The 16,043-nt window shown below is 38.2% G+C and overlaps 1 protein-coding gene across 1 annotated transcript in view; it reads right to left on the reverse strand.

The window, feature by feature from the left end:
- The window catches only part of LOC134534707 (phenoloxidase-activating factor 3-like), a 115,295-nt gene that overhangs the window by 27,572 nt on the left and 71,680 nt on the right, over positions 1-16,043 (reverse strand). Inside the window, exons 2-4 of the mRNA XM_063373184.1 lie at positions 9,823-9,973; positions 2,824-3,074; positions 293-410 (exon numbers count right to left, since the gene is read on the reverse strand). Of these exons, the coding sequence (XP_063229254.1) occupies positions 293-410; positions 2,824-3,074; positions 9,823-9,973 (520 nt within the window). The remainder of the gene's footprint in view (positions 1-292; positions 411-2,823; positions 3,075-9,822; positions 9,974-16,043) is intronic.

Genomic DNA, 16,043 nt, shown 5'->3' on the forward strand with positions numbered 1-16,043 from the left:
CGATGAAACGATGCATCCAACAACAACAGCAACCAGAAAACTGATCGTGTGTTTGGGAAGACTTCAGTTCAGTCCAAACTGTCAGTTCGGACTGAGCCGTTTGAAGTGAGAGCTGGACTTATAATGTGTGGGGGGCCTTAAGTTAGTAATATAGCAGTTATCTAGCGGGTTGGCCCTAAACTGCTTCAAAAGCTGGTTCTCACTCTGGGCTGTTAGATGTACAGAACTTGAGACCCATCTGAACTGCCACTAGCTTGTAGGTCTCCTGGAGTCCCAGATCCGCGGTACTCACAGCTTGGAGGAACTGGAGTTGGCCATGGCGCAGTGGGCTGCCGTGAGGATCGTGGTCCTGGAGATGATGGAGCCGCAGCATGGGTAGTCTATTTGTCCGGCCCGCGACGGAGAGGAGCCTGGAAACAACCCACGACATTGTGGTACATATTTAGATCAGTTTATCAAACCTGTAACATTGTGTCATAGTGATTCGTAGCTTCTTTTTCTTGTAGCTTTCGCCTAGTATAACGCAGCAAGAAAGGCTGGACAAGTGATGGCCTCACGACAACGGGAATAAAGTGGGTTGGTTCTGACGTCACAGCTGTATGCTGCTGTCAGTCCTCAATGCAGCCTGAGTTTCTTATTTTTTTATATGTACTAGCAGAACACTGTCAACAATACTACTAACGACAACTTAGATAAACAAAATGCGTGTAATAGATTATTTTATTATTTTAGTAAATCTCTTTTTCGTCTAACAGTATTGTTATGTAAAGTGACTGTAACTGAAAGCTAGGATACAAATGTCAGCATTTCCCTTTTGTTTCGCATTTTATTCTTCTTCTACATCTGCTTTCGTCTACGTATTTGCACATGCAAGCAAGTTTTGGGTCATGTCTGTTGGCTGGCGCCAAATAAATAAATAAAATTATTTTCATAACTAGTACATCCTCGCCTCTACTGACCCCAATTTTTTTTGTTATTTGTGCTGCTTTACTATTTTAACTTTAACAAAGGGGCACAAACCGGGGAAACCAGTCAGGATGTCTGGAGCAGGAATAAAATCCAATTCCTCCTGAAAACGAGTCACATTTTGTATCACACCACCTCGCTTGGTATATGCTTTTAAGTTCAGAAGAACCATTAAATGATGAATTGTTAAGTAGTATAAAAATTTAAAAGTTGTTTTATTATAAATTTATTTATAATCATTTGAAAAACCACGAAATATTAGTAACTAAACAGTTTATGATATTGCGACATTAACTGAGTGGACGAGATGGTAAGGCTGGTGTCACGCTAAACGTTTATGCCCGTTGTAGCTAAAACTTTAGAAGCGATTTTTTTAAATAGTTTTTCGACAACTTTTCTTAGAGTGCACAAAGCAGGTCTCTCGAGAATTCACAGGTGAACTGAAAAAAAATCTAACATGTACATTATTGGCCTATGGAAGAATCACCGAGTAGAAACTGAAAACCAGTCCGGTCCAAACGGCACAAATCCTTCACGTCCACCAGTGAATAAACATGGACTCCCTGGAGTCCGCAGGGAAACATGCAAGCTGTTTGAACGTGGGCCGGGCTTCAGCGAACGTCCGGCTCCAGGGAGAGTCTGCGGCAGCCCATCGCAGCATCTCACAACATGCTGAAGCACGGATTGGCACTGGACCGCACCTCTCATCTCTCCCTGGGACTCCTCGGCCACCCAGAGAACATGCTTTACCCAACCTCTCCTAGATGCTCTGGAAATAAATTTGTGTAAATTTACACATTTGGTATTAGTGTATTTTTACATTTTTCTTATTTAGTTCGGGGAAAAAAACACATACCCATTTATTTACATGTTTTTCACATTACTTGTTCAAAATTACCACTACATAGTGTAATTTTATACCCAATTTGGTTGACACACTACAAACTCGACATTGTTGTAAAAAAAATCCTGAGTTCCCGTGTAAATAATTTTTCGTCCGATAGTTTTACACCCACAATTTCCTAATAAAAAATTAATGAACATAAACTAAAATAACACATAATAATAAACAATAATTTTAATAATAAACCAAAAGGGCGTGTGTAATTTTACAGAAACTGTATGGATTTTAAAATACTTTTAGCGAGTGTAAATTGACTCACTTTTACCCTTGTATACCTAACAGGCAACATTCCTTGTACAACACCAAATGATGTGTGTGACTTCCAAACTCAGTAACGTGCAAATTCATATGTTCTCATATTTCAAATACACTGATAATACAAAACTCAGGCCTCCGACACGAAATTCCACGTATAATTCTTTAAAATAATGCCAGGCGTGTAAAAACAAACGTAAATTGTGATTTCAACTACATTTCTGGACGTGTATCACATTCAGTTCCGCATTTTCCGCTAGAATTCGCTGCCGGAGCAGCCGTCGATTATCGAATCATTTGATTTACGGGGGAAAATTAAAAAAAAAAATTATAACGAAAAAGACTTGGAAAAAATTACTAAAACCCGGCTTTGGACTTGATTTTAGACAAGGAATTATTATTATTAAAATACTGTGCATTTTGTTAAAATTCACTAAACAGTTACTACTATAAGGCATGTTTGTTCCTTTTTTCTTTATTGAAATTTTGGTTAGCGTCATACGCCACAGATGGCAGCCCCGACGTTGTTGCACATTCCCGTTCCTTGACTTCCGCCGCATTCACAAAGTCACTCACTCTCTCACACTCTCACACACGGTGTGCGCCGCCTGCGGACACCCACTGATTGCCGTACACTCGACACTGGCGTGCAGAATGCCCAGTGGCCGTGCGAGTGCCCGCCCAGAGATGGCACTCACGCGTGCGGACGAAGCCGACGCGGGCCACCCAGGGGTGCGAGCCGAGCCCGCGGGACCTCGCCCTGACGGCGGGCTGGCCGCACGTCGCCGCCGGCTGCCGCGGCGGTCGCTGGGTCGTCGCCGCCGGCTCGGCGCCGGACACCCCTGGAGGAGGCCCCAGCTGCGGGCCCTCGAAGGGGCTGTCGAAGGCGCCCCGAGGACAGCACACCATGGGCTCCCTGCCCACGAAGCCGCACCGCATGCTCTGCAGCCTGCGCAGCGGTGGACCCAGCTTACACCCCAGGGTTCATCGGGGGGCATGGAACACCTTCTGGTCGGGGCGTTGTGTGTGCTAGCTTTGAATATATATACTGTATAGAAGTCGCCAGCCCAGGTTAACATTTCTAATAAGGTTTTGAGGTAGTTGGTTAATTCACCGCCGCAATCGCCACCATCTCTAGGGCATCGACTTGTGGTGGTCCCTAGCGGACAAGTGTCGAACTCTTCAAACACCCCTTCCCCCTCTCGTTGAACGACCTTGAGCTGCAGTGAATGATTAGTGGGTGGTGCGTGGAATGACAGCGGGCGACAGTGCTGCGCTCGAACGTGTAAATTACAACTAAGACGATACAGGGCGTTACGGCAGCGCACTGCAGCGGTGAAGTTCCCAAGCTGCTCATCATACGCTTCTGAAAAACGTAGAGTAAATCCTATCCACTCGCGACTTCTATACAGTATATATATTCAAAGGTGCTAGTGAGGCTCGCTGGTGCTTCTAGCGCGGTGTCGCCTATGTACTGACACCCAGTCTTCTCGTCGTGTATATGAGCGGTGACCGTAACATTATACCGCGGATAAATGAAGATGCAGGAGTAATGCAAGTCCCTCGAGTGTTTTCAAGAATCTGTACCGGTTGTTAAATGCCTGAAAATTAATCTGAAAACACGGTACAGGTAAACTGCACAAACTTGTCTGCCCTCAGCGAAATTCTTAAATGTTCGTTTTATGCACTCGGATATTTTGAGTTTTGAAATAGCTTTGTCTTGCCTGAAGCCCTGCGTACCGTATGTGTGCCTGGGCAGGCGGCGCCCTTCAATTGGCCAGTCCAAAAAAAAAAAAAAAAAGTGTGTAGTTATGAACGCGCGTTAGATGTTAAAATTCTTTGCGATTGAAGACATTGAACTATTTTGAAATTTATTGTAACAAAAAAATAAGTACTCAGTATTCAATATTATTAAAAAAAATATGTGTATGTATTACGATAAACAAATAATATGTATTTATATATATTTTCTTAGAGAGCAATTTTTATAATCCAGTAATCTGTGACTAAAAATAAGTAAAAAAAAATTTCCATTGCCCAATTTTACACTAATATCCTTTTGCTCACTATCCGCATACAACCGTGCTAAGAAACCTGACGGGACAACATAAGTAAAATATGTGTTATAATTGCTATAATACCAGAATACTTGGTTTTTTTTTAACTTTAAATTACTCTTTACTGTGACTTATTTAGTTAACCAAATATATTCCAAGGAAGTTTCACTAACATAAAATTTCATTTGGCACACACATACGTTTTGTATGTCCCCTAATTTTTATGAAAGTGTCTAAATATGAGTTTATGTTCATACACAAGGGTCCGTCATCTTTCAATGAAAATTTCGCTGCATGGTGCGCGCGCATCGCAACACTTCACTCTCATCATTTTTCCATAACGCGCCTATAGAAGTACAACTTCAAAACACATGTGAATGAGTCTTTCAGTACTCGCCAGATATATGTAAGATCTAACCTCAGTAATGAGCAAATTAATGTGTTCTCATGTTACAAATACACGTTTAATACGATACACGGACACGATATTTAACGTAGAATTCTTTAAAATAATGCCCAGCGTGATACATATATGCAAATTATATGTGCAACTACATTTCTGGATGCTAATCACACGTAGTTTCCGCGCCCACAACTAAAATTCGTGACCAGAGCCGCTACATCGACTATCGAATCATTTTATTAGCATAGAGAAATTGTAATTTATGTAATGAAACGACAACCATAAAAACCAAAAATCTTGAAAAATAATACTGAACCCTGGTTTTAGACCTTATTTTCGACCAGTAATGTATTTAAATACTGCCCATCTTGTTTAAATTCACTAAACAGTCAATACTACAAAAAATTTCTTTGTCTTTAGTGAACTTTGGCTCGCGTCATCAACCAAAGATGGCAGCACCGTGGTTACACATTTTCGTCCCATGCGACTTCCAGTCCATTCACAAAATTACTCCTACCAAATGCCGTATACAGAGATATGTTACACAAAAAACAATTACATAGTAAATTATCACTAAAAAATGCTATTTTTATTCAAAAATCTAATTTACTTTGATGTCGGGAGCTGTCTGGAGTAGATTATTTTTGTTATGGCGCGAGTTATTTGGGAGGTGTTAGGAGGGGGGGGGGGGGGAAGGACCACCCCTGAGCCTGAGAAACAATCAGGACTGTCATGATCACGTTCTTTGAATCATTATTAGAACAATGGAGATTGATTTGGCACCCTTGCTGTTTCAGAATAGTGAGGTGTTTTACCCCTTGCAGCCTTAACCAAAGGATCCTTAAATTCCAAGGCTGCATTCAGTGAGATAACTGCAGTTAAAGCAAATCTAAATTACTTCAGCGTTAACATGACAAGGTGCATCAACATAGAAATATTTGTTTTTATAGTAAACTAGCTGCAGTACCCGGCTTTGCCCGGGCTGAACACCGGGTGATATATTGTCCGCGAGTTACAGCAAAATGGATAGCGATATGTCCAGTGTTGTGGACATTAAGAAATGACACATAATTACTGTTTGTGTATCTGTGACCTATGGTTTTCTGTTTACCCATGGCGATCGGTTGAAAGGTTTAGAAGTTGATGCGCTACAGCGCCATCTAGCGGCGAGTTAAAAAAAAGATTGTCAGCATAAAAACCTTCTCCATGATAAAAACACTTCGATGTGCCAACTTTCATGGCGATCGGTCAAACGATGTAAGAGTTTATCGACGTCATACATGCCAACATCCAATTATATATATTCTTATATTTCGAAATTTTGGGGCTTTCACTTTTGCGGAAACTGGATGTTTAGGACCTCGAATGGTTTGGAACAACTCCATCTCGAAAGAAATGATATTTGAAATCCCTGAAATTGTCGAAATTTTGGGGCTTTGTTCCCTGAGGGGGGTGGGGGTTTCGAGGACCCTGAATGGCTCGAAAACACTTAAAATCGAAAAAGATAGATTTTAAAAAAATTTTAAACTTTCGAAATTTTGGGGCGCTTTAACCACCTGGGGGGTGGGGGGGGGGGGGGTGATGTTGAGGACCCCGAATGGCTCGGAAACACTCCAAATCGAAAGAAATATAAAGGAATATAAGAATGTAGGCATTTACTGTACTCCTATCTACCATAATAACAATATTAACAAATAGAAAGCTTATTACCTACCTATGAATAATTATCTAAATAAAATAATAAATTACTGTATGTTTAAGAATTTACGTAGGCCTACATACATAATATTAAACTTCAAACTATACACACCAAAAAAAACTAAGGATGTTTTTGAAACTATTTTTATTTGTCATTATGTTTAAAACATTTGTAGGATTTGTTTATATGTAAAACTGTGGTGGCAATATTCCGCTTATCCAAAGGAGTATAGAAATTAATAGAGATATCACTCCCTGTACACACCACAAAACTTTGAATTAAGTAAAATAAAACATAGTCCAAAATGAAACAAAACGTATAAATATCAACTAATTTGACAAAAAAAAATTATACAACTGGAATGACAATGTTAACATCCGCCTGAAATTTAATAGAAGTAGGTAGGTAAGAATATATATAAGAAATTAAATGAAATTAAAACATACATAAATAAAATTATCTCACACTCAACCAAACATAATGTTTAATATGAAATAAAGGAAGATGGCAATTGCACGTAACTATTCTAATTAATAAAAAAACTCAACTTTCCTGAAATAGTAAAATCAAATTTTTCAACAATATATTACATAATTGATAAATATTTCTGGTCTTCGGTCTCGGCAGCCCTAAGACTCTTGACGCTCAGCAGATAAATTATAAACACTAAACCAATCTCCTTGCAAATAAGTAGGTACCTACTGTAAAAAAATTTACAATATTGACAAATAGGTAATATTAGTAGGCCCTACCAACCTATTAATAAATTTCGAAGAAATTTATAAGTTTAAGAATTTATGTACCTACATAATATTAAACTTGAAACTATCCACACAATAAAAACCTAAGAATGTTAGTGAAACTAATTTTTTTTATTTGTCATAATACTTAAAATACGTATGTTTCCAAAATGAAACAAAGTATAAATAATGATCAATTTGACAAAAAAAAAATATAACTCGAATGACATTGAAAACATACACTTGAAATTTAAAAGAATTATGAATGCCCTAGGTAGGGAGAAAATATATAAGCAGAAATTAAATTTAAAAAATGGGTGCGTGTACTTAGGTACGCGCATGAGAAGTTATACTTCTTTGGCATCATTAAAAAATAGTTTTTAATTGCATGCAAAAATATTGAGTGGAGTCCCTCCACGTGGAAGAAGTGAAACTTCGTAATGTGGAAGTGAAAATAGAAAGGGGTAGAAATTGATTTTTAGTGAAATCATATTGTATCAAATCAAACTAAAAAAATAAAGGAAATAAATTTGTAACGATTCATGGACTGATCTTCAGAGAGAGAGAGAAACACCTATTGAATGTCTATAAAACTAACTTTTTTATGAGAGCAGATTTTCATGAAATAAATCATGAAATCATTCAACGATAAAAGATGTTTATTTAAGTAAGCGGACGGGTTCGCCCCAAGGAGAAAATTGACGCGGCGAGATCTCGTGGACATAGAGAAATGACACACACTCACTATTTATGTGTCTATGTAACATGATTTTTTTCTGCAATTTAATTTGTAATATACAAAAACGGTATTGAAAATTGAAACAAATATGGCGACACTACAAACTGTCAAGATCTTTATTTTTTTCTTACTCTCTACTTAGTTCCTTATAATAGCAAAACGTAACGTAATGGCTTGAAAGCTATTGCTCGGCAGACATAGAGGAATGACACTAACAGTTTGTATATCTATGACACACATTACATAAAATTAAGATATATTTTTTAACCCGTTTAAAATTTATTTTTTTAGACAAAGGATAGCCTATGTCCATCCCCAGGATATAATCTATCTCCTTGCCAAATTTCATTACGATCCGTCCAGCCGTTCAGCCGGGAAAAAGTAACAAACAAACAGACAAACAGACAGACAGACAGACAGAGTTACTTTCGCATTTATAATATTAGTAAGGATTGTTTGGATTAGAGAGATTCCAAACATTTAACTTTTTAGACAATATTCAATATTTACAAGTTCAGCTTTATAATTTACACACATATATAAAACTAAAAGGTTGAGACAACAGTTGGATGGCGAAGCAACAGAATATGGTTACCACTTAATGTTCGCAGGCTTTCACGACCATTGTCTGAAGTAGCTTGGCTTCTGGGTTGTACCCGTGTCCTTGGCAAATAGTTCACCGATGTTTCGGTCGACATTGCAGTCGCCATCATTAGGGAGCAGTTACCTAGTTGAGTAAGTAACTGTTCCCTGATGATGGCGACTGCAATGTCGACCGAAACATCGGTGAACTATTTGCCAAGGACACGGCTACAACCCAGAAGCCAAGCTACTTCATGGTTACTACTTTACTGAAAAATAGCCACAAACATTTTGAAAAAAACTTGGAAGGATAACGATTTTTTTTTGCTTTAGGTTAGACCAGTTTTTGAAGGAATATTTATATTCCTAAATAAATCCTATGAGTTCATTATCAAAGCAAATAACGTTTTTACTCGTTTATTTACGAAGAAACCTGGACGATTTGTAACCAGTGATTTCGTTAGTTTAAGATGAATTTATTTAACAATGTAAGTTTCAAAAGCAAGCAGTTTACTTGACGGAGATGATACTTCTCACAGTGTGCAATATACCTGTGGGAATTGAGGTATCTCACAGTGTGCAGTTAACCTATAGGTGTTGAGGCTTTTCGGAGAGTGCGGTTTACCTATGGATGTTGAGGATTTTCAGAGAGTGCAGTTAACCTATGGGTGTTGAGGCTTTTCAGAGAGTGCGGTTTACCTATGGAATATTGAGGCTTTTTAGAAAGTGCGGTTTACCTATGGGTGTTGAGGCTTTTCAGAGAGTGCGGTTAACCTATGGGTGTTGAGGCTTTTCAGAAAGTGCGGTTTACCTATGGATGTTGAGGCTTTTCAGAGAGTGCGGTTTACCTATGGATGTTGAGGCTTTTCAGAAAGTGCGGTTTACCTATGGATGTTGAGGCTTTTCAGAAAGTGCGGTTTACCTATGGATGTTGAGGCTTTTCAGAGAGTGCGGTTTACCTATGGATGTTGAGGCTTTTCAGAAAGTGCGGTTTACCTATGGATGTTGAGGCTTTTCAGAAAGTGCGGTTTACCTATAGGTGTTGAGGATTTTCAGAGAGTGCAGTTTACCTATGGATGTTGAGGCTTTTCAGAAAGTGCGGTTTACCTATGGATGTTGAGGCTTTTCAGAAAGTGCGGTTTACCTATGGATGTTGAGGCTTTTCAGAAAGTGCGGTTTACCTATGGATGTTGAGGCTTTTCAGAGAGTGCGGTTTACCTATGGATGTTGAGGCTTTTCAGAAAGTGCGGTTTACCTATGGATGTTGAGGCTTTTCAGAAAGTGCGGTTTACCTATAGGTGTTGAGGATTTTCAGAGAGTGCAGTTTACCTATGGATGTTGAGGCTTTTCAGAAAGTGCGGTTTACCTATGGATGTTGAGGCTTTTCAGAAAGTGCGGTTTACCTATAGGTGTTGAGGATTTTCAGAGAGTGCAGTTTACCTATGGATGTTGAGGCTTTTCAGAAAGTGCGGTTTACCTATGGGTGTTGAGGCACGAGCGCTCCATGAGGTGGTACACGAGGCGGCAGCTGGTGAGCTCCGTGCACGACATGCCAGCCGGACAGCCCATGTCGCTCGGGCGGTCTTGAGTGTAGTAGTAGGAGCTGGCCAGGTCCAGCGCTGGGTCCTCTGCGAAAACATTTACATTGCAATCGTTACCGTTTTGCCACTAGGTACCAGATCAAATTAAATTGTCTTTTCGTTTTATTGTCCCAAGATCCATAACACATAGCCAAACAAAGTGTGTGTGTGTGTGTTATACATACCTATTTGTCAATATTTCTGTCTGTCCGTCGTTCACGTAGCGCGAAGATAGAAAGGCCTTGAAGCATGAAATTATGTACAACAAGAAACTTTTTTTTTCTTCATAATACAAATTAGTATTTTTATTTAATGTTTTTCATCCGCAGTTTTTTTATTTATTTTCACTTCTAATATACTTTAAATGACATTCATTAAGTTACTACGTTAACGTTTTAGCGCCTTGAACAAGATGAGGTCCATTTGGTCCGTTCGCCAATTTTTGGTGAATTTTTAAACTATATTAAAAAAATGGCATTTTTCATCTGTATTAAACCTCACCCGGAAATTTTACTATCAGAATGTCTTCAAAATTTAGCACAAAATACAAGTGATATCTGGTCATGAAAATATGAATGAGACTGTTTTCTATATATTTTTGAATGAATAACTGAGTTATGTCAACACTGTGCAAGTACATTAATTTGGATTTAGATTAATCGTTTGATTTTATATCACAGGAAATACACTTATATTTTTATAATATAATAATTGTATATATTTTCTTTTCATCAAAAAAATATTTTATAATATAAACTCAAATTGAAAATATACAAATTCTTTTAATAATTACTCTTTTTTTAAGCTTAACCTATTAGCTCTCTGTATACGGCATTTGGTAGGAGTAATTTCGTTAATGGAACTGAAGTCGCTTGGAACGGAAATGTGTAACAGACAGTAGTGCCATTTGTGGCGGATGGCGCGAACCAAAGTTCACAAAGCCCAAGGAATACTTATAGTATTAACTTTTTAATGAATTTTAACATAATGGGCAGTATTTTAATAATAATTTATTTTCGAAAATGAAGTCAAAAGCGGGGTTTCGTATGTTTTCAAGTCTTTATCACGTTTAATTGAGCGTTTCACTATAAATGCCATTTAAAATTTTGGTTTGAAAAATATAATTATTTAATTGTCGACGTAGCTGCTCCGGCAGCGAATTCTAGCGGCCGGTGTGGAAACTACGTGTGATTCGCGTCAAGAAATATAGTTGAAAACACAATTTCCATATACTTGACACGCTCGGTGTTATTTTAAAGGATTCTACTTTAAATTTCATGACCGAGTTTCATATTATATTTGTATTTGCAACATGAGAACACATGAATTTGCTCGTTACCAAGGTTAGAAATGTCATATCTCTGTCGAGTACTGAAAGACTCACTCGCATTATTTTTTTTATCTCATTGTGCCATTATTATTATTGTGCCGCTTCGGTGCCTTTTTAGGCAATGGCGACACGCACGAGTCAAGGTCACTAAAGTGCTTTTCAATGCTGCTTCATTCCTGCCAACACAACAAACACAATACGTACAGTCTCGAAACAGCCAATAATCAAATTTTTTTATTTATTTTTCTTTTTGAAGTGAATTATTTTTACAACTGGTTTGAGTAATAGTCATAAACAAGGGTAACGGAAGTAAGAAGATAACGGAGTTGATTTGTTTAAAGTATGTTACGTATTTAACGAATATTGCTCGAGTTGCGCGGGGTTTAGAAAATAAATTTTTAATTGAAACATCTTTACAGCCGGTTTCAAATCAGATAGCATCAGCAGGGTATGGTTTCGTATCCTGTCCAATACGTTTGTAAATATTTACATAGTTTGCATACCTTTGCATACTTTCATATACTTCCACATATTTTTTACACACTTTCGTTACTTTTGTGTATGCTCGCATACATTTGCATATTTTTGCATACTTTCGCAACCAGTAATTCGCAACTCTAAACTCTCAACTCTGAGGTGGAATCCGGTGTTGGCATTAGAATTGTGACCATTTGTATAATCATTTCCAATAGGGTTATGTATTATATTTTAGCTATCATAAACCCATTGATTCAATCATAGATTATATGGAATACTTGTACCACACTAATAAATAAAGGCCTATTTGAAACGCATTAAGGGTGTTTCAAATATTAGAGTGTCCTAGAAATTTTCTTTCCCTCTTAACTGTGAAGTTTCACGTCTAGTGGCCATAAACTCGTGCTTTTTTATTTTGTTTTATATTTCTTGTGTTAGTAATTTTATTTTTGAGATATGTCTGTCTGGAAACTAACGCAGTAGGTATTGTGGTAATATCATTAATTAATACACTGAAAGGCCTTTGATAAAGCATGTTGGGCACCACGCCATGCCGGATTATATATATTTCCGGATTATCGAACATATATGTAGTATTAACGGATATATACAAAACAACGGTATTAAAACAAGTTTAAATGAGCTACTCTAAAGAAAGAAAAAATTACAGCTGAGCATTGTTCTTCTTAAAAAAAAATCATAACGCAAATGTACCCCTGAAATGTAAAATTTGAAATGTAACCCGCTACAAAACAGAAATCGCTGAAATGAAATGAAAACCGACAGTAACGGTAAACTGTGGGCGAAATAAAACCGCAGTGCCGGCAGCGTAGTGAGACCCCTTTCAGACGAGGCCACTGATTGATCGGACGGGTGTGAACTGTGATGTAGTGTAGCTATGTAGCGAACCCCTTCACACGCAGTCATCTCGTCTCTCTGGCGTGCGGCCAACAGGCACCTGTGCCACTCACCAGTAGACTCGACACAGAGACAACACTGGCATTCGTCCTTCACACAGTCACCTAGTGGAGTCCAGCGAGGGAGTCCCACCACTCGGTTTCAGTGAGGAGCAGTTGTCCCGCGATATGGGGTATGAGGCGTGAGGAATACAGCGAAAATACAAATAGGAGAGACGCTTGGAGGGAAGTGACACGAAAATTCTATGCTGATTGTAACAGCATGGAGCCTGCCAGGCAAGGCTTTTCCCCCTCTCTTCTTCGACGCGAGCAAGCACAAGAAGAGCTCCAGATTCCTCGGGTTCTAACATCGCACTGACCTCCCGTCGGGAAGAGAAGTTGGTTCCTGGTGTGAAACCAGCCCAAAAAGAGTCTAAACATGGCAGCCAACAAGTTGAGATTCAACCAGGCAACTTAGTTGAATCAACCAAACCGCCTCGTCTGAAAAGGACCTAAGGCTAGGTTCACATGAAAAAAAACTTAAGAGGGTGCATAGCAGGCCATTCTCACGACTATGAAAAAGACATGTGCGAAATATATTCACATGTGGAATTTTACTGTTAATTCTAGCCAATGAAATTAAGCGATGTTTCAAGTCTGTTGGTAATGCTAGTTAATAACTATATTAACTACGGAATAGTTTATCCAGTGACATCTGACCAGAAGTTTGATGAACACAGATTTTCAACATTTAAATTAATTTGTGTAACGTAACTTTTAAGATCTCCTGTCCCGCCAAAATGACTTCCTACTTACTATCACTGTTTGTTACGCAATGCGTCCGTAACTGAAAGAGAATATGTTAATTTCCCTGCTATGCGCTGGACCTCTCTCCCATGCACACGACCGTCCTATGCGCTATTGTGTATCAGTAGGTTCTAAAAATGAGGTCAAATCTTGTGCACAAGATCTACTGTCACTGTGTTAAGTGTTTAGTTTTTCAATTGTGCACCCAGCTTAATGCGACCTGGCCACCAAGTTCGAGAGCCTGAATCCACCGGAAAAAAATCTCAACGCAAAAACTTTTTTGGCACCGGATTACAGAATGTAACTAACCGTGTAATGCCGGAGTAAAGACCCTACACAGTAGCCTTTTTACCTTTATTAACATAAAATTTTCCTTCTCTGGAAACCACTTAGATTGAGTAAAATGAATGAAATTTTTATTATTCCTACCAGAAATTATAGTAGAATTTTAAGATAAGCTATTTAATTGTGAATTATCATTTGTTTTTAAAGTTGGTCTACCCTTCCAGTTCACGATAACCATAAGTAAATGCATTGGGAAGGTAGTGTAAAACATTCACTACACATCGATTGTGGAAGTGTTCAACTTTAACTCATTTAAGGGTATATGTCCTGTTTCAGGTCATTATTTTACATGAATGTTCCACACTGTTAAACTTGTAGACTCTTTGAGTGGCAAAACTTTCACAAAATGAAATATTTATACATCGCATACTTTTGGCATAATTAGCTATACATGCGTGTGTGTTTGTTTTCCCCTAACGCGTTCCTAAATCATTCATGTGATTGCGATTAAACTTTGCACACTTGACCTTTGAAACACGAGGAAGATTTCTGTCTGTATGAGATAATGTACCATATGTGGCGCGCGAGTAAAATATTTAAACCACAGTTCCTTTTTTCTACGGTCCGAATAATAATGGTGGCACGCGAGTCATGTCTATGGAATGGCTGTATGTTCTGTAGTTGAAGTCAACTGGTTAGCAATTGGATAGCACAACAAATCGTGTCTGTATAAAGGTTAAACTAAAAATTTAAAAATGAGTGTTAGTTAGCTTGTTTGTCCTATACCATTCATCCGAATGCGATGAAACTTTTGTAAGAGGTTATGCGCATGCCCACGGTGTCTAAATTAGTACAACCATCGTTTAAAACAAATTTATTTCATACATGTTATTTATTGGCAGTTCCTGTGTTTTCGGTGTATGAGTGCTAAGCGTGACAAAATTGAATTAAATAAAATATAAAAGAAATATATAAAGTAGAGTGATAGAAAGATATATAAATATATAGATAGAGATAAAGAGAGATAAGGGACAACAGAGACAACAAGAGGCATAGCGAAGGAGATAGATATAGATAAGGAAGAATATAGAGATATTGAGGGACATATATAGAGATTTATTTTTACAGGTATATAGAGGAGAGAGATATAGAGATATAGAGAGATAAATATATATATACTGATAGACGTCGAGAGATATAGATAGATATTTATTTAGATGGATATAGAGTAAGGTAAAGAGACAAACGGAGATAAATAGAGAGATATTAGAGAGAGGAATAGAGAGATGCTTTGTATAAGGGTAAATACTTTTAAAAAAATAAAAAAATAAAATTGAATGAAACTTTGCAATGCATGTCTGGCATTAGCTATAGGAATATAAAACTGGAAATTTTTAGATTTAAAGTAATTTTACTAGCTTATACGCGATATGCTATAATTCTCTAAGAAAAAAAAATTAATTAAATCTAGCCTTTTAAAGTCCTCAGATTTTTTTTATTATTTGAAATGGCTTGACATAATAAAAGTAAATATTTAATTTTTCTGATAGAAATTTAAAAGCATACCACGCAGTATCCAACAGCGTTGCCTTTAAACTGCAACCAGCATATTACATATTGTAGAACTCGTCCTACATGCAAAACATTTGATGGAAAACTCAAGTCATCAAGCTTGTCGAACGAGCATGGCTGCACCAGTGACGTCCTCGACAATGTAACAACCCTCCAACTTTGGAATGTGTCGGAGGCGAAAGTTTGACAGTGGAACAGGGCCGAAACGGAATAACCTGGCTAACGCGCTCTCCTGAGCACGTCCTGGTTGGGGGGGGGGGGGGGGGGAAGCAGCGGTGTGATGTTCCGCCGCCGAACAATGGTTGGGATGAGGACAGTTTCCGTTTGTCGGCGCACCGCGAACCAACCAGGCAGTGATACATATGCGCCTCATCAAACGTTCCGCCACAAGGACTCATGTCGTGCTTCGATCACTACAACCGCACTATTACAGTTTAATAAAATCATTAATAACGTTCTTCAAATAAAAGGGTGAGGGAGGTTATTTGCCACCGAAAGATGCCAGATTCGTTTAAACAGTTTTTATTTCACAACATTTTTACATCGGTTAGTAATTATTGAAAATTTGCATTGATTGGGAGATATTTAAAATCTACGAATTAGTGCTATATCAATAGTATTATTTCTGTGAAGTCAATGAATTCCCAGGAGGTAAAAAATTGTAGCAGCCAGTCATTATAATCATCAGTAATTCGACGACCGCGAGAGACTAGACCGCGATGCCAGTTTAGGAGCTGGCTGGCAGCCTTGT

This window comes from Bacillus rossius, chromosome 8 (genome assembly GCF_032445375.1).
Source record: "Bacillus rossius redtenbacheri isolate Brsri chromosome 8, Brsri_v3, whole genome shotgun sequence".
NCBI lineage: Eukaryota > Metazoa > Arthropoda > Insecta > Phasmatodea > Bacillidae > Bacillus > Bacillus rossius.